This window comes from Excalfactoria chinensis, chromosome 1 (genome assembly GCF_039878825.1).
Source record: "Excalfactoria chinensis isolate bCotChi1 chromosome 1, bCotChi1.hap2, whole genome shotgun sequence".
Taxonomy (NCBI): Eukaryota; Metazoa; Chordata; class Aves; order Galliformes; family Phasianidae; genus Excalfactoria; species Excalfactoria chinensis.
Window position 1 is genome coordinate 13887219 of NC_092825.1, and position 23227 is coordinate 13910445.

At 41.4% G+C, this 23227-nt stretch overlaps 1 protein-coding gene across 4 annotated transcripts; it reads right to left on the minus strand.

The window, feature by feature from the left end:
- Nucleotides 1-1193: 1193 nt before the first annotated feature.
- Nucleotides 1194-23206, minus strand: REDIC1 (regulator of DNA class I crossover intermediates 1). Of its 4 annotated transcripts, XR_011903158.1 has the most exons (8): nucleotides 22752-23206; nucleotides 14651-14690; nucleotides 13617-13752; nucleotides 12742-12874; nucleotides 11916-11982; nucleotides 10773-10970; nucleotides 5898-6427; nucleotides 5588-5648 (listed from the first exon to the last, which is right to left on the minus strand). XR_011903158.1 is itself a non-coding variant. In XM_072333077.1 (7 exons), exons 2-7 carry the CDS (start codon nucleotides 6385-6387, stop codon nucleotides 2016-2018), a joined length of 1392 nt encoding a protein of 463 aa, XP_072189178.1. In that variant the 5' UTR covers nucleotides 6388-6427; nucleotides 10773-10900; the 3' UTR covers nucleotides 1194-2015. The 4 variants fall into 4 exon arrangements, 3 of the variants coding, with proteins under 3 accessions (XP_072189178.1, XP_072189171.1, XP_072189165.1); XM_072333077.1 differs by lacking the exons at nucleotides 11916-11982; nucleotides 12742-12874; nucleotides 13617-13752; nucleotides 14651-14690; nucleotides 22752-23206 and adding exons at nucleotides 1194-2624; nucleotides 3082-3176; nucleotides 4230-4296; nucleotides 4907-4964 and having other exon boundaries at nucleotides 5576-5648; nucleotides 10773-10900; XM_072333070.1 differs by lacking the exons at nucleotides 11916-11982; nucleotides 12742-12874; nucleotides 13617-13752; nucleotides 14651-14690; nucleotides 22752-23206 and adding exons at nucleotides 1194-2624; nucleotides 3082-3164; nucleotides 4230-4296; nucleotides 4907-4964 and having other exon boundaries at nucleotides 5576-5648; nucleotides 5883-6427; nucleotides 10773-10900.
- Nucleotides 23207-23227: the final 21 nt, after the last annotated feature.

Here is a 23227-nt window from a genome sequence, read left to right on the forward strand (position 1 = left end):
TGGATTCTGTAGGCTGTCATCTCCCTGCTCTGGAATACGGTGGCACACTTTGATTGCTGTACTCCAAGCAGGGAATTATCCTATCGGAGAGATGTGTGCAGTTCTTGCAGACAGCCGGGCTGTGTGCCGGCCTCTCAGCTGTGTGAATCCAGCCTGGAATCCAGGCTGAAAACTGGCTGCCACCTGACAGATACTGAAAGCCTCTTGGTGGCGGCTTTAGTGCAGAGGGGGAAGTTTGACTGGCTCAGGGAACGGCATGGAGCTGTCAGGGGAGGGTGGGAAGAGGGGCTGGGGAAAGGGTCTGCACCAGAGGGCAGGGGCACGGCCTTGAGTTGCTGGAGTTCAAGGAGCGTTTGGACACCACTTCCAGTCACAGAGTTATATTCTGGCTGGTGCTGTGTGGAGTCAGGAGCTGGACTCGATGATCCTTGTGGTCCCTTTTACCGGGGATATTCTGTGATTCACAGCATGCTGGCTGGAAGGCTGAGCAAGGGGAGCATGGGCAGGTGCACAGAGCTGGGCATGCAGCAGCAGAAGGGCTGAGGGGAGCAGAGCTGTCTGCGGCAGTGCTTGCCATAGAAACGTCCTGCCTTGAGCCAGCAGGGGCTGGTGTGGAAGTTTCGTAACACCGAGTGATCAGCGGTGCCTTACAGAGCACTGGGAACTGCGGAGTCTTCGGCAAACCACGAGGATTATTCAGATAAATTATCCCCCCTGCGAAGAAGATGATCACAGCAGGTTCAGCTCCGAAGTGACACGGCAGCTTGCTTTGACAATACATTGAGGCGAGCTAAAAAAGAAAATCTGCTTATGTCGAGCCTTAGGAAGTGGGAGGCGAGTTGGGTAAATGATAGTTACACAGTGCAGCAGTTTGGCTGTGCAAATCCCTTCCTGTGTCAGCAGTTTATTTATATAAGGGACAACCTCTTTTAGTTTCAAATGTAGGAGCTGGCGGAAAATAGAGCCGCTGGTTTGGCGATGAGAACAAAGGGTGGCAAAGGGGCTCTTCAGTGCTGCGTGATGCACCCCTACAACCACACGCTTCTACTACAGAATGGAGAACCAAAAGCTGACCCCGTGGAAATAAGGGCTGTGAATCTGCTGACAGCAGCCCTGAGGGAACAAATGGAACGTGCCGACCTCCTGTGCTGCGTGACGGAGCTTTGCATGTGAAGATGCGTGGATATATATCTAAGTGGATGGCAGCAGCAACACAGTGAGCCATCTTTGCTGGGAATCGTTTTAAGGGGGAAGAGCAGAACTCAGAGAGGACATTATCAGAACATTTATTTGTTGTTATTTGTAGCCTTACACAAATACTGCAGTGAGGAGGGAAGTAATTCATACTTTCAATCCACAGGCAGAACACAGAAACACACAAAATAGTTGTCAGTGCTAACAGTCAGAACGAACCCAGTGATGTGCTGTGGGAAGAAGCTGAGGCCTTTCTGCTGACATCTTAGCCTGGTTTTGGTGGGATTTCGTTGGGTTAAAAATGAATAAATGCGTTCCTTTAAAATCACATTTGTTTCCGTGTGCACTGCTGTACGCTTTCTGTTTCATTTCCATGTTTCCATGTTGATGTTTAGTGCAAACCAAAGGCAGCTTTGCCTCTTAGAACGGGTGAGGATTTGACAACAGTTCTGAACTGAGTGACGTCAGATGTGCCTTGAAGTGAAGCGGATCTTTTCCTCTACTTTCAGGAGCAGCAAAGTCACCTTCCAACCCCAGAACCCTACAGGTGGGAAAGCAAATCTCGTTCCTAAGGTTTATGTTTAAGAAGCCATTGTAATATCGCTGCTATGTTATCAGTTTGAGATCTACAGACAGTCAGAGAGGGCAGCTGATAGGCAGAGATCCATAGTTACTGTTAATTTATAAGCAAACGGACTACGGAAGATATTTTTTCTATCCAGGTTAGCAAAACCAAAATAGATCTGTGAAATGAAACCTACTGGGAACAGGATGAAATTCGGAAGCATTCTTTCTGTTTCTTCCCATGCCGTATCAGCCGGTCACTGCTTTTCTCTCCCCTTCATTGTATCAATGTAGTTCAGAATGTCCAGCGTTGTTCTGTCAGCCAAAGTGCGGTACTCGGCTTCAGAGCAGAGCGCGGCTGTCCCCGCTGAGCCGCCTGCGGGCGGCGGTGCTTCATGCTCGGGCGTTTTGTGCCCCCCAGCGGTGCCGGGAGGATGCAGCCCCTGCGGGCCGCGGGCAGAGGGCGGGGAGCGCCCACAGCTGCTGCACACCCGCATGAGGTCACACTGGGTGGCCGCATCCACTTTCTCTGCTTGCGGGCCGGAGCTCTCGGTCTGCACCCAAACATCGCACCTTGCGCTCTGCGTGTCTTGTGTTCTCTTGTGGGCTTGGCGTAAGGAGCTGCCCTCACACGGAGCAGCGAGCTCTTTCTGTTCCTCTCTGCTGCGTGAGATGGAGTTTTTCTGCTGAAGATGGCCGGCTCCTTCCATAGCCAGACTGCTGCAGGGCAGGGAAGGCACAGCTCCGTTGTGAGAGGCCCTGATAGGCTCTGTGCTTGTGGAAGCTGGGATCAGGTTGGCGCTGTCTGTCTGGAGGCGCTGCTTGTCCGCATGTTTCTTCTTTCTGGCTGCATCTTCCTCTTCAGACTGTGTGAACAGAATGGTGTGAATGAACTGCTCAACCAGTTCAGTAACTATGTACAAAGTTAGTAATCAGCTCAGAGCTAAACTGTGAAATCAATTGAAAGGCCAGAATTTTCTGCTGGCCTTTTGTGCTCTTTCTCAAGGATGCACTTCTGGACTTTGCTGGAAGGAAGGTGGGTAAGGAGGCTCTCTGCTCTCATGAAGGTTTTATATTCCTATTTTTTGGCCTTTTTGTGTGTGTGTGTGTTCAGTAATGGCTGAGAAAGTACAGAGCACCAAATCTTCCTCCCTTCCTGTCAAGGAAGAGAGCAGAAACTTCCACAACATCTTCCTATAACGTGACACGTTGAGGTCATTCCACAAGGCTCAGTGTTACCAAGAGACCAGATCTCAGGTCTGTTGAGTTAGGAAAATGTACACCTAATCATTGATGGGAAACACATTCAGAGGCACAACTCACCATGTCAGGGCTGGAGCTGAAGCAGCTTTCTGTCTGTCTTGGAGAGTAACTGGGAGATGGGCTGCTGAGCGGTGAGTCTGCATCTGAAAAATGGGCTCCAGCAGAAGGAAAAGTTACTCATTAAATATTTCCCAGACATCCAGCTCCCAATTACAGCATGCGAAATGGAGCATCATCGCTACTTCTGAAGCAGTTTAAGATATCATTTAAAGATTAAAATGTCAGCAAAGTCAACTTGGGTTATGGTAATACCCAGTTTACCTCCTCTCAAGACAAAATAACACGGCCAAATGTGTGAGATGGGTGTCCCAAAGCTCCAGCTATGCTGTCAGTCTGCACTAGCAACAGAGCTGTGCTACCCAAGAGGAGGGGCTCTGCAGAATAGAGGGAGGGAGAGAATGTGGCAAAATCCCTGCACGTATTGACTGCCATACAAATTATATGGGCCTTAGGCTGTGTTTTTCTCCTTGAGGGCCCTGGAAGATCTGCTCTGAGATACAGCTGGAACAGATGACCCACACAGCAACCAAGGGAGCAAAAAGGAGATGGGATTTGTCTGCTGATTGCCCTCGCCCTGTGCATGTGTGGATCCACAAAGTGTAATCTGGTGGAAGAGAATAAAGACTGGCAAGACAGTGAAACGAAATGTCAAATATTTTGTGATCATATTAATTTGTATTAAAGAAATGGCCAACTTTTTTTCTTTATTCCTCCAATAGGGGCCTGCAGGAATAGAAAGAAGATGACTAGTATTTACCTGGCACTGTTACAGGGTGCCAATGTTCATTAACTTGAGTCATGGTGTTCAGATGAACACACACACCTGACTTCACTGGTGAATTATTGTTTATTTTATTTATGGTTCTGCAGCTCCCCCTACTTTCAGAGCTGGCTTGGCAGTTTAAAGGACCCAAAGGAAGAATATGTGGATAATACTCACCAGAAACAAGTTAATCTGAACTTATCTTTTCAAGGGAACGGGAATGCTTAGTTACCTGGTAATACTAGTGAACAAAAATAGGAGCACTCATAAAATGTTACATCCCAAAAAAGATGAACATATTTTTCCCTGGACTTAAAAGTAAGTTTCATTTTCATAAGTAGAGAAAAATCTGATTTGTGACTGATCACATACAAACGATACTAACCCTGCTTCATCCTGTGAAGGTTTGAACTCACTCCATAGTTGTATTCCTTCTGCTGTGCTTTCGCAAGCTTTCAAAAACAAGCATTGATAGTGAGCTGGAACAGCACTTCAGGTTAAGTAAGTGAAGAACATTCAGTTTCTCTATTACATAAAGGAGTACACCTTGCAGTTCACTGCAAAATGTGTTAGGGAATGCAAAACCCCTGAGCAGTACTGTATGTACCTGGGTGACTACTGCAGGCAAAACATCTACAGAAGACTTCATCTATCAACTTCATATATCAACAAGACTTCATATATCAACTGGCAGAAAACTTTATTACAATACTGAAATGTCCTACATACAGGTCTCTGGACACTGCCTCAGAATCACAATGCTGGGCAAAGAATACCTTATAAGATGTATTTCAGGCATCAGCTTGGGTGTGAGTCAGACTGCGTAAATTATGGGCCTGAAAAGACTGTCATCTGAACCACTTAACCAGAAATTCTTCTTTGTGGATTTTCCATGTAAAGCAACAAAGAAAAGGAGATTCCATGGAAGTTAATTCAGATAAGGTAACTTCAAATTCTAACTGTTCTGGATACTTCTGTTCTACTCTAAATGAATGATGTAAGTGCTCTGGTAGTAGGTAGTGCTAAATAAAAGGTAGTAGGTAGTGCTAAATAAAAAGTTACCTCTTCCAATTCAAAAAGCTGGTTCTGTTTCCAGACCGATTCTTCCATGGGCTCATCTCTACGGGGTGCAAACAGAGCTCTCTGGTAAGTGATTTCTCCAGTACTTTTACTTGATTTCTAAATTATTTGTTTATTTACTTCCAGTAATCGGGAAGTGTTTTCCCCTACTGAAATACTGGAATTTATTTCTGAGTTTAGCAACAAGAACCTCTCAGCTTTTTTCTGTTTGTTTGTTTGTTTGTGGAATCTCATATGAGCTGACTGTAGAGATCTGATATCTGACAAATCTACCTTAGTGTAAAACATGGGGCACTCACATATGCCATGTTTGGTGCAAGGAAGACACTGATTTCCTCTGTAGGCAATGGAAGGGGACAGGGTATTTTATAGGTCAAATCAGAGCAACGGCTTAACTGCAGGGACTAAGAACTATCTTATCAAAGAATCTTTAGTTATTACAAACAGGTGTACAATGGTACAACAAATAGCTTATATACACTTACGTTTATTCACATTAGTCATTATTATTTTCACTGGGATAACTTTGGAACTTTGTTAACATTATTCAGAATTTTTGCCACCTTGTCCTCTTAGATAGGATTTCTCCAGTTCAGAAAGGTCTCTGCAGTTATCACTAATTAATACATTAACAATTCGTATTGAACTCACCTTTTATTTCTTGAATGGTTCTGCATGTTCTCCTTTAAATTAATCTGCTGATCACAATAATAAGCATATGGTTCTAAAATCAAAAAGTAAACCTCAGTTTAAAAGTGCAAGAGCATAAATATAGTTTGAAAATAACTCCTTCTATCAAGTCTTAAAAGTAACTTCAGTAACTGGATTTAAAATTGAATTGCTGCAATCCAAAGACTGGGGACATGTTTTGGGTCAGGGCAAACACATATGTGTTTATACAAAATCCATAGCATGAGATGACTGAAAGGAGAACAAAACATAGAATATACACCCCTACCTTGTTGGCACTCACCACTCTTTTCAGATGTTGAAAGTGTCTCTTTGTTTCCAGCTGATAATAAGTAGAGCTGTCCCTTGTGACAGTCCTGAAGGTGGGATTTATGAAGGTTGTTCTTCATGTAGTTTGCAGGTGGCGCATTGTTGCTTTTACATAAAACCTGTTCTGGAGCTGTGAAAATGCCTTTACGGTGTCTGTCTACAGAATTTTTTCTTGCATTAATTGCAGGATGAGCCTCTCCAGTATTGTATGTATAGTTCCTGCTGGTCATTTGATTTCTATCATCAGGATCAATGAGAAAAACAGGAGCAGTGCTTTGGTTAACAAAAGGATTACAATGCTTTGTGGAAGCTTTATTATAGATTGGTTGACTCTCATCTCCAAACAGGGACAGAAAGGGGCAATCATTTTCATCTTGAGGAACTCTCAGGTCTGCAGTTTCTTTCGTGACACCAAACAGTAATTCTTTTATTCCTTCAGTGTTTTCTGATTCTTTACTGGCCATTATCACTGGATCTTTCCTGGCAGAATTCACATAGTCTAGCCTTGGGAGGAAGGGGAGAAAAAATATAAGTTGCTCTGTACACAAATAAGCAAAATACTAACTGCTAATGCTGCAGATTATCAAACTGATATGAATTTTCAAAGACTTCCCTGCTCAACACACTTGCTTCTGCTCTGAATGCATGTTATTTCCACAGAAAGAGTGTCCCGTATTTTATTTACACACGTAGTAAGGCTGATATAAGCAGGGCTCTTTCACGATGTCTCCAAGCATGCTGAGACATGCAGCGTGTCGTCTCATTGAGCAGGGAGCTGTGATTTGTAAAACCAACCACAGTATGTCACTGCTGCTCCACTCACATGACCAAAGAAGTCCACTTCTTCGATTTGTAAAATGGTATTGTATTGGAGATTGGTAATCACAGCCTGAACCTCTGATTAATCAGCTGAGGCAAGTATGAGGTCAGCTGTGGGAGCACAGGTGAGAGTGATGTAGCTGTGCTCCCGGAAGGGGTGGAGCTCGACTCCATCCCCTCTGAGACCTCATTTAAGGGCTGACTCCCACTAAGGCAGCATCTCTTGGAGATTGCTCACCAGTGAGGACTGCCCCAGCTTCTTCAGCCAAGGCACCACCACTGGTGAGTTTTCCTTTACTTATTCCTTCTGTACATTTGCTACCATCTGTATATTAACAACCGATGCAGGTATTGAACAGTTCACTCTTGTACTGAAAACCCCCAGTAAGATCTATGCATTGTTTCATTCCTGGTCTCTTTAGCAGTGACTTCTTGTGTAGGATTGCTCATATTTAAGCATAGAATTTTTCTGATCTGGAGTTAGAAGACCAGCTAGACGTTTTGTCTTGCCCATACTTTACTCCCCCTCTTCTCTCTGTAGTGCTTTTCAAGATGCTATCATGCACATCATTAACACGAAAGCTATCATGCACTCAATTACTTAGATCTTACTCTAACTTTTCTACCACTCCTTTCTAAGCTTGATCTCTTGACTGACCTTTCCAAAGATCTGAAGGGAGAGTTAAGAGTTTTCTGAGACACAGAAAAATCAAAACATGCCTTTTATTTTAAAATAAACGAATAAATAAAAGAGCAGTCCTATCAACGCAATTTGAAAATGGAGATGTAGTAAAGTAAAAACTTACTGAAGAAAAATTCTGTAATGTCTTGACCAGAAAACACTTGAAACTGGAGAAAGATCTTAGAGAACTTAAGGGAGAAAGCTGTGCCCTCTATTTATGTAAAAGTCATACCTTAGTTTTATAAGACTAATCACACTGGGGTTTGTTTTGAGAGAAACCTGGATGCATTCAAGTGAGGAAGGTAAAAACATTTTGTGGTGCAATTCAGTGGCTCCTTCTCCATTCTAGCTGAACATTTTGTAATGCTATGTAAAAGGTAATTGTAGGTGAGGAAGTGGACAAGTATGATGCAGAGTGAGAAATATAAGATGCCTACATTTTTAGTCATTATTTAATGGCCATGAGGGGCTACAGGTCTCAGATCAGTGCACAGTTATTACATCAATATGCTACATTTCCATTAAATGACTGTATAAGTTCATACTTCTTGTATACAGCAAAAGAAACTCCCTTTCTAGTAGAACCAACAGTTAGAGGTAGAAGAATTAATGAGTGCAATGGATGTAAACAAAACATGGACAGAACACAAAAATGGATCTGAAGAATTGTTGGAAAAGGAGATGGACTGTTGTCATGAATGGGCAGAGGACTGTGGGGAGTGCCATAAGAAGAGTGCAGGCCAGAGAGTCTGTGGAGAAATTAAAAGGGAGATTTAGGCAATGTAAGGTTACATAGAGCTTTAACATCAAGATATTTGTCAGGAAGTGACCAGAATATATGGATATATGGCAAGGTGTACGTTGTTCTGATTTTAGGCTTTGCTGGAGAAACCAGGAAATCCATGAGGAGAGAGAACGTTCAGGTGGCTAAGAGTGGGAGCTCATATGTCCATCTTTTATCACATGATCAGTGAGCTAATTGGTGCCTTGGCTCCCCAGGCAAACAAGCTGCTGGCACTTCAGGAACTGACAAGTTATAGATGACCTTTTTATGCCTCTACCTTATCCATATCTAGAGATTGATGCAACCTTGAGCAGACTTACAGAATGAAAAATGGAAAATTAGCCCTGTGAGACCCTCAAATAGAAGGTAAGAAGTCCTGGAAGCAAACTATTCAGTACAAATTTGTCTGGCCTTAAACCTTCTGTGATTAAAAAGACTGTTAATCAGCACATGCAAAGAGAAATCACTTCAAAGCTTCTGTCCATTCTGTTACATTCTGTTCATACCTTTATGTTCTTATAAAAGCGTTTTTAATCAAATATAAAATAATGATAATTTTTAAAAAGCTACAGCAGAATTGCATATGAAATAGGAGAGTAAATACTTTTTTTTCCTGGAATCCTCAATGTAAATAATGTAAGTGAAGTTGCTCAAGTGCTGAGGCATCAGGGTCATCACTTGTTACAGTAAACAGAACTAATGAGAGTGCCTGCAGCTCCCCTTCTCTTGGCCAGTCCTTGGTAAATCCATGCTTCTGGATGAATTGCAAAACACCATCCTGTTTACAACATCACAAAAATAGGCCATGGTTCCAAAAGCCTACCAAAGTCACATTTTATTGTCTTTCAGCAAATTTTAATAGCTTTGCTTGTTCAGTCTTTCTATTTAATTTCAATTCCTGTACAAAAGCACTAAAAATCAGTGAAGAGTCATGTGGAGATAAAATTCAGATGATCTTAGTATTCCTCTAACTTAATGGTGACCATTTCTCTAAGGTAAAATCAGGAAGGCAGCCTACCTGTGCAATGGCTTAAGTAGTTCCTGAGGCTCTGTATCTGACTTCCTGAACATACACTGGCTTGAGTGATTTGAAATCCAAGGGTCTTGCTCAGAAATAGTTCTTGACTGAGAAAATGGTCCAAGTTATAAAACTCTGAATCTACAGTTGCAGGTTTTTAAAATTCAAAACTGGGTTTGCAAACAATATCCATATTTTCTATCTTAGTTTCTTTTACTTATTTTTTACTTAATTTTATCTTTTCAGTAAAAGCCAAGACATTACTACCCAAGTGAGTTCTGTACAGTTCATACTTTATATTTGCATATCACTGCTAGTATGCAAAAACATCCTCTTGAGTATCCCACACCCCCATAATATCAGCAAACTGGATAGACTGTAGCAAGCTGCTGTTTCACTGATGCATACCAAGTTGTAGATGCGACTGTATGGAAAGGCTATGAGAGGCACCTAATCCAACTGCCTGCTACAAAGGGAGGCCAGCTTCAAGGCAAGTCCGGATTGCTCAGGTTTTTTTCACAACTGGGATGACCTATTTCAGTGCTCAGCTATTTTTGTGACAGCTTTTTCTACACAAGCAGGATTTCCAATGTTTAAACTTGTGATTTTTACTACTTGTTGTTACATGGGGGATCTGTGGCTCTGCCTTGTGTCTAACTCTGTTTGGATTCTGGAAGACAGCGTTTAATTCCCCCCCTCATCCCCTTCAAGCCTTTTATTATCCATGCTACGCCAAGCCTCTTTATTCAGTCTTCATGTTCATCAGGAGCTATGACAATTTTTGGTTTCATTTGTGAACCTGTTGTGATGCTGAGGCTGCATTCTGTCTTGTTGTCTAAATCACTGGTGGGGAAGTATCAGACTTGTTTCTAAACCCTAGGCATTCCTGCCATTGTTGACAAGTTGCTAATTAGTCTTTAACCCGTAGACTTTCAGTAAAATGGTACAGATAATATTTTTGACACAATTTGTCACCCACTCATCTGGTTCATACTTCCCTACTTTGGCTATTAGGATACCACAGTAAACCTTGTCAAAAGCCTTCCTAAGGTCATAGCAAATAATATCCATTGCTGCTCCTTATCCACAGGGCAAATCATTTCACCATAGAAATCAATCAGTCTTGTCAGGTATGGCATAGCATGGCCACAGTAAACATATGCCGACTGCACTCAAACACCTCCTTGTTCTTCATGGACCTTTAAACAGCGTCCAGGAGGTCTGGTTCTACTATCTTTTAAGGGACAGAGGTGAGGCTGATAAGCTGGTACTTTCCTGGTTTTTGCATACACATAACATTTGTTTATCTTGTCACTGAGAAGCTGTCCTCACCACTGTAGTCTTTCTGCAGATATCAGCGGTACTGAAAGCTCAGTGAACAAAGGCTCAAATTAAACCTATTCCAGACTGGTAAAAAAAATACATATGTATTCACGGAATATTCATTGCCTCCAGCTTAGAAGAAACTTTTCTTGTTAATCATTACCTTCACTATAATGCTAATTCTATGCCCCAAATAGAGAAAGTAACAAAATATTAATCAAACCTGTTTCTTTAGCTTATCTTCGTAAGTCTGTTCCCAAGGGTCACCCATTAAGTTTGTATTGAAACTTTCTTCTGAAAACTGTGCACAGTTAGATGACCAAAAAATAGAAGGGGACAATGGACAGGTGCTCAAAGCTGTTGTTGTGTTGTCTTCATGTTCCATACATTCAGCATAAGTTAGTTCTGTTACTTGCGTTAACTAGATAAGAGAAAGCAAAGAGATTTAATTTATCTAACATTGTTATCAGCTAAGCATAGTTAAAAAGGATACAACCTTCCTAAATTTTTTACATCTCTTTTCAGATATACTATATTCAAGAAAAAAGTGTTGTAAGGGAAGGATGACTTAATGTGATATCCAGCAAATTAGTGGCAGCTCATGGTGATCTTGGCTGAAACACATTAGACAGACACTTTTCACTGCTACTAAGCAATTCTTCCTTGCCCAGAAGGAACTTCTAGCTCTAGAAAACATGTCTTGCTCACTCTAACAAAATATGGTTTGGCAAAAACATACAGAGAAATGTGGATTAAGCATTTTTTTCAAGCATTTTTTTCCTCAGATTCCTGCCTGATATGAACAGCAGGAGTCAGTGCGGTGTCTGAGTAACCAAAACTCAAATCTTCTAAACTCTTGCTTGTTCTTTACTGAAGAATGTGTCATTTAAATATATATATATATATATATATATATAAATTCTATCAAGAAAATGCATTGTAATCTCAATAGGTGTATGAACTTCTCAAATGTAGCCACTGAGACTTGTACTTACATTTCTCTTAAAGACTCCCTTCTGTCTGTGCTTCTCACATCTCCTCATTTGTGATGTGTATTGTTTTTAATTTACCTACTGTTGGCCTTCGTCTCTTTCGAATAATCTGTCCTTTGTGACTAATTTAGAGCACAGATATTCTTAAATGTATTGGAAAATGCCCCCAAACAAGTTGAGCTTTTCATAATACTCATAAGAAATAGCAGGAAAAAAAAGTATGAAATATGATTGGCAATTAACAGATCAATGTAGTCTTAGCAAGGCTCAAGAAGCCTTTACATGAAATCTGATCATTATGAAAAATCACTTAAAAAAAAAAACAACATTGCTACATATTTTTGACTTGACATCACTGAGAACAATAAACTTACTTTACGTTGGTATTTTTCTTTTTCTAAGAGATGCTGCCTTCTGCTGTCCAGTACTTGCTCTTGCAACCTTTTGAAATGAATAAAAACAGCCTCTGAAATGGAAGATCTATAAGATTATAAACTTCTTAATCAGGGCATTAACTTCAGAATAATTTAACAGTATTTCTCCAGATGTTTAAAAAGCCCGTGGTTTGTATGTGATTTTGAGCAGCCAGCCTGTAAATCGGTCACTTAAGCATGCCTGAAATTGGATGGCAAACAGTCTAAGTTGAAAATGCTGTTTGAATAGTCAGCTCTGTGATATGAACTTAGGGTATGAACAACATGACACGAGTAAAGTAATGCATTTGTATATTTAGAGCTCTGAACTTCGTGAACAGTTCTGAATTCAGAGTATGATTCTTTACTCTGATGACAAAAACATCCCTGGAATGTCAGAAGCAGTCGTGAAAATACTATGTCTTAGTGATGTATGTTTAGCATACTTAATACCCCAGATAAACATTTCTTAGTCTTTTCAAGGCAAGACACTCACGAGCATGAAGGTAAAAGGGATCCACTGGTCAAAAGATCAAGAGATTGACCTGTTTTAGATTGGTCTTTCCATTCTCCTTTGCTACTGTATTGGCCTAGACCCCTTGTCCCGGTTATCTTATTGCCATCAAAATGACATGCTTTCATGCATGTTAATAAATACACACAAAGTAGATCTGTACTGCAATGGTAACTCCTTTTAACTTTTTTAGAAATCAAATGAAAATAATTTATGAAGCATGTTTTACAGAACTTTAATATCACTTAACTACTGCCTGTTTTAAATGAGTACCTGTTCTTGATGTCATCTAAGTGTGCTGCAAATTGGTTACGTAGTGGTGACCTGGGAAGCTCTATGTTGCTCCTTCTAAAAGGTGCCTTTACATTTTCAGTTATATCAACATGGACTGGCTTTTTCAGGTTGCCTGTGATGAAAGTATTTGGAAGGTCAGCACTGGACTAGAGACTAAGCTTTGAGCTCCCTAATTTTTCATTAAATTACCAAAGATGTTGTTTTAGGTTTCTCAAATTATTTATCCATTTAAAACTTCTGTTTTGTTTTATTACCAGTAACGTAAGAGCTCTATTCTAATTGGTACCATAGCATAAAACTGTGGGGCAACTGCTGTCTATGGACAGGCTCTGTTGCCCTCATCATCCACCTTCAAATCTTCCTGAGTATAGGACAGCAACTGCACCTCAGTTCTGTACATGAATATGTCATAGAAGAAAAGAGTGAGAACTCAAGCTGTAGAGATTCTGGGAGGAGCAGATTATAACAAAGATACTCTGGGTAGAACAAACAGACTATTCCAAATACAAAATAAAGAAGAAGTTACTGTACTGTAAGTGGGACACAAATGTACAGATTTAATGGCAGAGGGGAAAAGAAGTGGAGATAGGGTAAAATTAGTCCATGGAATGAGAGAAATTCATAAGCATGCAAGGCTATAAAGCTGAAATTGGTCGTTTGATTTCTTTTATGTCCACACTTTTAATTCAGTCATTATTGACATATTTACTTGCTACTTTTTCTTTTTAAAATAAATGACTATTTAAGCATTAAGTTACAACACAGTGGAAATAGACCTGAGATTGTAGCAGTGATAATAAAAGATAACAGGTCCTGTTAATGGAGAGGTCAGAACACTGTTACCATAAACTCACCTGTGCTGTCTTTTTTGGTCGATATCTGGTTAACAACATACAGGTTGAGGAGATCTAAGCTGACTGCTGAACTTTTAGGAGATGATACTCCCAGAAGCTTCTTCTTTGATTTAAGTTTTTTCTTTTCAAAGAATTCCTTTATTTTTTTTAAAAGAGATTAAAGGAGAGAATAAGTTTTTGACAGAAGCTTCATACCAATTCAGTGGAATATATAAACATTTTGATGCAATTCTTATAAATAAAAACACCTTAATTTTTTCCAGATTCGCTCATTCAATCTATTATCACTTGGTTTATTTTTTATTATTTTGAAAAATAATTCTAGTATAATTCGGTCATATTTAAGGAGACCTCACTGCAGCCTTCCAGGACTTAAATGGAGCTTGTGAACTACAAGGAGACAGACATTTTACATGATCTGATAATGAAAGGACAAGGGGGAATGGTTTTAAACTAGAATAGTGGAGATTTAGATTAGCTATTACAAGGTATTTTTTCCTTTTGTAGTGGTGATGAACTCATACAGGCTGCCCAGAGAAGCTGTGGATGTCCCATCCCTAAAGGTGCTCAAGGAGGGGTTGGATGGGGCTCTGGGCCTTGATGGGGCCTTAGTCTGGTGAGTGACAACCCTGCCCATAGCAGGGGGTTGGAACTGGATGGGCTTTAAGATCCATTCCAACCCAAATCATTCCTTGATTCCCTAATTCTGTGATATAGGGTGTTAGCATCTAAAGAAAACAGCTGTTGCTTCAGCAAGCATAATATAGTACCAGAAGTAATTCAGTACAACTTAAATTGGGTGCATTCATGTGTTCATTCATGCCTTCTCCTCCTACCTCCTCCTGCTGCTGGAATTCAGCATAGTAAACCTAGAAAAAGTCTTCTGTTCTAAAAGTTAACTACAGTCAGGCAAACACATGCCAAGTGTTATGCTACAGTTCTGTGCCTCATTCCAGTTGCTTTGAAAGGTTTTCCACAGTGAAACAACACAATCATTTGTATAGCATAAAATCACAGTGGCTGGAACCATTTACCTTTTGCTTTCTCCTTTCCTGCTTTAATATGACTCTGCTCCTGAAAGATGCAAATAAGTATCAATTATAAAGGTGTAATCTTGAGTGGTGGCCTGAGCTTCACATAAATGTTAGCAAGAATTTTGCAAGCAAATTGCTCTGCTCCACTATAATGGGTCAAACCTTGACGTAGTGAAGTCAACATAACCCTGCTGAAGTCACTTTGGCTGGTCCTGGTTTACTTATGTAGGTTCATGATCCCACTCTGTCTCAGGGATATAAAATATACTGAACATCCAGAAGGAAAAGCTTTGAGGTATTTAACTCGCAATGAAACAATTCATCAACTCTTCACTTCTTAAAACATCATAAGCAATCTTTGCCAATATTTATTCTAGTTTTCAATTTCATGCTGCAACAGGTACAAAACCACGTTAACAAAGAATGCAAAAGAGCACAACACAACTTATTGCCTTTAAGGACTTTATGGCATATTGTGAACATTAAGAAAAAAAATAAGAGAGATTAAAGAGATTGTCAGTACAACTTGTATCGAGCTGCTTTTGTTTGTGCTGTATAGGAAACAGCTATACTTTAAACTGCAAATATTATTTGTTAAACATAGTTTTAAATCAATTGGTTGCAGAATACCATGATTAAAATTGGAGTTCTGGGTCACTGTTATGAACACACTGAATATGGGTGCAGTGTTTGGGTCAAGTAAGAGTTGCATATTTATTGAAGAGGTAGAAATATGGAATAGATCCCTGGAATTACATTTTTTTTTCTTTTTTTCTTTTTAATACTATCTCCAAATTTATAGCATTTATAGAATGGAATATCTTGAGTTGGAAAGGACCTGCACTCTTTCTGAACACATGCATATAAATATATAATTGTATAAAGGAAATATATAAATTATATCTGTATATATGATGTGTGTCATGTGGTTCTGTGCTCTGCATTTGTCACTGGAGCAGCTGTGACACCATAGAGATTTTTTTGCTACTGCTGAGCAGTGCTGGCACTACATCAGGGCTGGCTCCAACCCAAAGTCATAGGTTGCAAGTGGGTGAGAGGTGGGGAGGAAACACAGGATCAAACCAACCAAAGAGTTATTCCATACCTTATGCTGTCTATAAAACACAGGAGAAAGTTTGTGGGGGTGTGTGGGGATGTGCACATTTATATAAAGGCAAATCTTCCAAAGCAGCTGCTGCTCGTGCTGAGGCCTTACTTCCCAGCAAGTAGTTAGACATTGTCCATGGATGGGAAGTAGAGAAGTTTGACTTTTTTCCCTTTGCTTCCACAGATTTTCCTTTTCTTTTTAAAAAAAATACTGTTGTGTCAACCCACGAGTTTTTCCTTTCACATTTTCTCCTCGTGGCAGAGTGACATGGGTAGGCACCTGACAGCCAGCCCAGGTCAGCCCTCCACAGCAGCTTTCAGAAACTCCATTCGTCTGGAGAGACTTACAGATAGGAAAGGCTTTATTTTAGTTGGATTCCACATATAATATCAGGATGAGTATAAAACTGTGGTTAATAAAGCTACTTTCAAATGCTCACGAAAACAGAAGGGTTTAAAATTTTGATAGGCAAGAGGTATGGAACCAAAAGAAACTGAATATTATACTGTTGGGTTTTTTTTGTTATCAGCCCATAGGCAATTTTAATATTTCAGTGAATCTTAAATATGCCCAGACTGTGAGGGAACACCAGGGCTGCCACGTTGTGGCCCTGCGGGTCTCTGAGGGGACACCAGGCCATACCATGGTCCTGTGAGTCTCTGAGGGGACACCAGGCCTGAAACAGAGTTGTGCTGCTTAGCATGGAGCCATTTCTGGTGGCCCTGAAGAGTTTCACTCACCGACTGCCTCCCACCCAGTTCATTTTGTGCTGCTGAGGAAGCAGGGAAGGCTGTCCCGGACAGTGCTGGGGAGGGGGAGAGCTGGCAATGGCCACAAGGACTGTGTGCTCCCCTGTGGGTGCACAGCCCCAGGCAGGGCCCTCTGTGGGGCCTGCTCCAAACCAACAGCACCAGGGCCGTTGATCTCCACGCTCCCAATGCTAACAGAGAAGAGGGACAGTGTGACACAGAGGCAGAGAGCAAGAGGACAAGGAGAGCAAAGGGCTGATGGGGAGGAGGCAATGGTCTGGCTGCTGCCACCCTTCCTCTGCTGCGTCCATTCTCTTAGAGTCTGCTGACAGAAACCATTTCCCCTTTGCCAAGGAATCGCAAGTCTCTGCTGTTCCATGTGCATCAAGTGTGCAGCTGTTGGAGTGGGTTACAGAGCAGCTGACATTCAGTCTGACAGGCTCAGCCTGTAGTGCCACTGCTGCAACAGGCACAGTTTGTGGGGCGAGAGATGAGTACTGCCTTTCCCCGGGCATGCTGGGGAATCGATGAGCATTTATCACTAGCAGACACCCTCAGTTTTGGAGCTGCCTGACAAGATTTTGGGGATAAATAATGGCACACCCGCCCCAAGACTTAATGGGGAACAACACAACTCCCCTCACTCTTGTCCCTGCAACTCACTGCCACTTACAAAACTATCAGTGAAATTTTATATACAAATCTCCCACAGTTACTGTACTGAATTATCATAACTTTTCAAGGTATCTGTTGGGTAGTTATTGGTGCAGCAATGAGCAGAGTGATCAGAGTAGAAGTAATAAGCCTAACATTAAAAATTACCCAAGCATTTTCTTTAATTTTTATAGTGTGTTTATCAAATCCATGGCTAGAAGACTGGAAAAGTGAAAATGCCTGCTTCTTTAAAATAAAACCAGTTAAACTGAACAAAGTTATTGGACAGAATGTGTTATTGTTGTCATAACTCAGATCTTTCTGATTAATAAACCTGATTGTTTATTGTAGCAGTATTAGATTATAAATATATAAAGAAGATTTTGAAGTGTTTGTTTATGCGCAACTCATCAGCTACTATGACAGATCATACTGAAAGATTAAACTCATTTGATCAGTTTCTATTTTGTTTGTATTTCCACCCTGTGTAAATGTTTAACATGTTAAGACTATGCCTAATAATGTCTTTTCCTTTATTCCTAACATAGTATTGACATTACTCTTACTTCCATATCACTATCTGGATTTAAAGGAAAAAACAACACTTTTATTTCTGCTGGATTTATTGAATCTGGTAGGTAACAGCACTTTGTAGAATCAAAGCGATGCAGCAGCTTCAAACATTTTTAATGTACGAAATCTTCCCCTCCCTGAATTCATTTATCCAGATAAAGCTTTCCAATGGTCATAAAATAAAATAATATTTCTTCACTGAAGGCAAAGTAAACACTGAAGTAAGACCTGAGACTCGAAACATTGCACATTGACTGTCAATATTTGAACACTCAGATGAGTTGACTGTGTTTTGGAGTGATGCCATACTTTCAAATAACTGCAGGACATTATTCATTTTTAAAAGCTCCTGATAGTGAGCTTCACACAACTTGACTGCTTCTCCAGGAAGTGAGATAAACAGAACAAGTAGACACTCTCACTGTGTGAGAAACGGGTATTAGGAAGAAAAAAACCCCAAAGATTATCCGTATTTGTAACATTTTGACAACTCTTCAGTATAATTAAATCTGACATTTCTTTGTTTAGAAAGTATTTATTATGCAGGATCTTCAGAACAGCTTTCCACCTGTTACTAAAATAAAGCAGCTGTGGTCCTATAGCACTGAAATATCCCCTCTGACATGCTGCTTTATTATCAAATCAGCTCTAGTTACAAGTGATGTTGAAAAGCTGTTTGAAGAGGTATAATGGAAGTGGTGGAAGACCACTTTTATCAAGTATGTCTAATCAAGTATGGTTTGGTGGATGGATGACTCAAAGCACATGTTTGGCTCCTACACTGTGTCCCAACAGCCAGAGAGGAAGAAGCTAACAGAAATGAAACTGCAGGAAGTGAAAGTGTCTTTTGGTGCCTACAGCACTATTTGTATCCTGAAGATCTGAATGCCCTTCATTTCTTAAGCAGGGCAGTCTTTGCTCTGAGTGAACTGATGATGCTTGTGCAAAATGTGGGAAGACAGGGAAAGTATCTTTCTAGACCATTTCTGAGAACTAACTGCAGATGGTTCTCATGCTTCTTTATGAATCTCCCACTGTAACATTACTTCTCAGCAAGTAACTTTGTCTAATGCCAATTATAACAAAGGAAGAGATCACTAAAAGTGAATGTGTAGTTAAAAACAAACAAACAAACAAACAAAAAACCCAGCTCTGAAACTCTCACAGTTAAATCTGAATGTTTTAATATTTCACAATATTACCTTTTATTATTTTGGTGTGGGTTCATTTCACATATTTCTAATTTTGATTTTTTCCCCACAATGTTTGATCTTGATATTTAGTATTATGTAACAAAATCCATCTGTAGATATCTATATAAAACATGCAGAGCACCCAAAATACTTTTGAGTCCTCTGTCCAGGGTAGCAATTTCTGGTACTTTTAAATACTGTATACATTTAGTTACACACCTTAACATTGACCTAATTATTTAATACTATGAATGCATTACTTGGAAAAATAAAATAAAATAAAATAAAAATAAAATAAAATAAAATAAAATAAAATAAAATAAAATAAAATAAAATAAAATAAAAATAAAATAAAATAAAACGGCCTGATCTAAGTTAAGATTTTTGCTTGGAAAACTCTTCTACCTATTTCCTGTCCTGCAAAACAAGGTAACTTAGAGATACAGTAATGCTATCCTTATGAATTCAGTCGGTCATTTTGCATGAAAATATTCTTCTCATTTTATAAAATTTAGAAGACAAACCTTGTTTTAGAAACAAAGTTTCCCCTTCAAAAAATAGCTTATCTTCAAAGACAGAATTCTCTTTCAGTTAATATGACTAAGAGCCCTTCCCTCATTCATCTTTAAAGGGCAGCTGGCCTTTTTGATTTGTCCTAAGGGCATTAGTTCAAAGAAACCTAGACATTTCAGAAAGCCCAACTTTTCTTAAAGTTTGATCACAAAGTATGAATCTTCAGCCAAGCATCTGAAGAGAAACACGGTGGGTTTCTTTATGTTTGCATACAAGGTTTCAACATTGCATTAGAAAAACAAAAATGACAGTAAATTGTGCAACACGAGGTGAGTAGTATTCATTTGGGATTTGGAAAATCTATAAAGGAGTGAAATATTCACTTGTAGAACAAGTAGAAAGAATGAAAATCAACCTCAGTTTAAATAAAACATGTATTGAAATCAATGACTACCCCAACATACAACGGAAGACCATTTTTTCCCCTGTTGCGTTGAAGTAGCATAATGAGAGATTACCTCTTGTGGCTGGTTCTCCTGATGTGCACTTGCTGAGCTCCATTACAACAGGTTTGAAGGAGCTTGGAGTGAGCATAAACAGAAAGTGATGATGCTTTAGCCCAAAGATTAGATAGCAGAGAAGCCAGATATGTAGGAAACCATTCACCTCAGTGACACATGCAATCTACACAGACTGAAATTCAAAGCCCAGCTGAGAAGAATATGGGATTGTATCTACCTGAAAGACCATCTGCCAGGACGGTACCATTGACAACAGCATATTGACAGGTAATTAGTCTTGATGGTATTATTAAAAGAGAATTATTTTTCACAGAGTGAGCCCTCAGGATGAAATGCAGTCTTTGGCTTGAGGCAAAGCAATGCAGAAGACCTGGTTCAGAATTTCAGAGGGGACTCCTCTCTTCATAAAAAATAACATTCCTACAAGGAACAACAAAGCCCAGAGAACCCTCTATGGTTGTGCTAGACTCTAGTAAGGGAATGACATGAAACCTGCTGAAAAGAAATTGGGAGGGACAGCTAAAAGAACTAAAATCATACATGTAGTGAGGGGAAAGCTGCAAGATACCAGACATGGAACAAGAGGCAATCTGAACCACTGCAAAAACCTATACCACATTCAAAAGAAAAGAATAAAAAGTTACATTAAATTTGATAAACACAAAAATATAACTAGAAAGGCCAAAAAGAGATGGGAAACAACTGAACACAGGATCCAAACTATGAAATAATTCATCTTACACACCAACCAAGAGCAAAATCCTGCCAGAAAATCTATAATATAGGCTAACGTGGATATGAAATTCTCACAGCTGAAAATGGCCAGAGAGTGGGAAAACATAAACCTGAAGCAGGGAAGGCAGCACAGATAAATGGAACTCTTCCTTGGGCATCTGCTTGGAGCTGTCATTACAGACAGAATACTGTGCTAAGTGGAGCAATGGTCCGAACCATTTTGCTTATTGTTAATATTTAGAAGTCTTCCAGTGTCATTCATTTGACATCATTAGTCATTAGCGCAGTGACTGGGGCAGCTCACTGTGACAGGGCCCTTTCCCTCTCCATTTCTCTGTGCCCAGTTTGCACTTTTAGAGACACACTCTGTCTAGAATCAGGCCATTCTCATAAGTTAGAGTTGTTTGTGATCAGTCTGCCATGCATTATACTGTCAACCAGACTACTCAGCTCCCTTATGCATACATTCTCTTAAACTACAGGTCACACAGGATTTAAATTTACAGCAGCAACCATGGATGTCCCTGAAGTCACAACAAGGGGTAGAGTACAGGCAGAGCAGTAATGCCCCCATCTGCACTCTTTCTTACTCAGCTTAGATCACCAGATTCCAAACAAGTGGCTGCATTTGGATAGTATGCTGTGGTATATGCCTGTAGCAAACAGCTTCTTTAAAGCAGGCATAGTTCATTTTCTCCCACTACTAATTCAAAATCAATGTGTCCTCTGCTGGATGTGAAGCTGTGTTTTGTCACTGGTTCACTTGATAACACCAACTAGTTCTCTGGGTGCCTTTCCACAGTCATGCAAGCAATTATATTGAAGTCAACAGAAACTTCGGAAGCACTTCAGTGGGGTACTTATCTGAGTAAGGGTTTGTATGATCACCCTCTGCTCAACTTGGCTCTGACCAAAGCCCCACTCCAATACATACACAAACAGCTCAAAATGGAAAAAAAAAAAACATCCAGAAATCTGATCTCACCATGTGAGAGTACATGATGCAGCATATTTTAGAAGCAATGTCCTGTTCGGTGTTGGTAGGAGACAACAATGGAAATACATCGCATTCATTGACTGAAACACTGCACAGCCAGATTGGCTTCACCTAAACCTCCCCGCAGCCCCAGCTGTGGGTGTACACCCACACTTGCAGCTCTGCAACCAAGCCACCAAAAAAAAGGTCTGCTGAAGTGAAAGGTCAGCAGACACATGGAACTGAAAGAGAGCTGTGAACTCTCCCCTTAGTATGAAAATGCTGGAGTAATGAAATGTTGCAAATAACTGTGGTTTGGCAAGAGAGCTCCAAGAGCACGCTGTGATATTCACAAGCCAGAAAGCAAAGTCCTTAACTGTAGATCAGAATTAAAGAGCCCTCAGCAAGGCATTTTCTCAGCCACGTATCCTGTCAGTGCCCTGAGCAACCTTTTTTTGTTGCTGACGAAGGAATCAGCAGTGAAACCAGGCCTGGTTAGTAACTGGAACTTAGCAGTTAGTAACTGAAACTTAGCGGTACTGCTCTGCTTCAGAGGCTGACATCTTCCCAGCTTTGATTTGTGTGCTGGAAAAAAAAGAAAGAAAAAAAGCAACAAGGGCCTTGATCCAGATCTCTGCCCTGTCCTCAGAGGAAGGAATTCCAGGAAGCCTCGGGATTACTCCACATCTCTACATAACTTTCTAGTGCACTAGGGAAATAAACTGAGCAGCCTCCAAGGAGGAAGCAAGATGCTGCTTGGCCAAGTTTTGCTCATCTCGGCCTGAGGGCTTTTTGGATGGCACCTGCAGCTGACGATGCGCTGTCTGGTTTTCAGAAGCAAAGCTCTCTCAAACCATTTGCTCACCCCAAAGCACGCCTTGCTGCCTAACCCCGATCAGCGCACTCTGCCCGAGGGCTCGTTTGTAACACTAACGTGGCTTTGTTTGCCTGCGTGCGCGCTGGGTCACGGCGGGGTGAACCACCCTCTGTCCATATCCGGGCAGAGCTGCACTTCCCTGCAGTGCATTTTCTAGATCTGCTTGTCCTCATCCACCGCAAACAAACGCTCGGCAACGCACCCGCAAGTGACAGGAAGGCTCCCCCCGCAGCCCCTCGGCCGCCGGGCCGCGCTTCCGACCCGAGTCCCTCCTCCGGCAGGGAGGGGCGCGGGGCCGCCGGTAGGGCCGAACGGCCGCGGGACAAGTCGCTGCAGGCCGGGCGGCCGCGGGGGAGGAACGGACGGAGCTCCAGAGACCCGCGAGCCGCGGGCCCACCGCCTCCTCCCCGGGGCCCAGCCCGCGGCCGAAGAGCGGCGCGGAGCGGCCGGGTCGCCGGAGGTGCCGCCCCGCGCGGCGCAGCCAATGGCGTGTTGCGGGGCGGGCTGCGCGGCGCCGGGCTGCGTTGTGCAACGCGCCGGGCCGGGAAGGAAACCGTCACCCCGGGGGAGGCAGCGCTCACTCGGCGTCTGCCGCGGCGGGAGCCCGGCCTGGCGGTCTGGCGAGGAGCCCGCGGGGTCGGCCTTCCTGCCGGGCATGAGACGCCGCCGCTAGGAGCG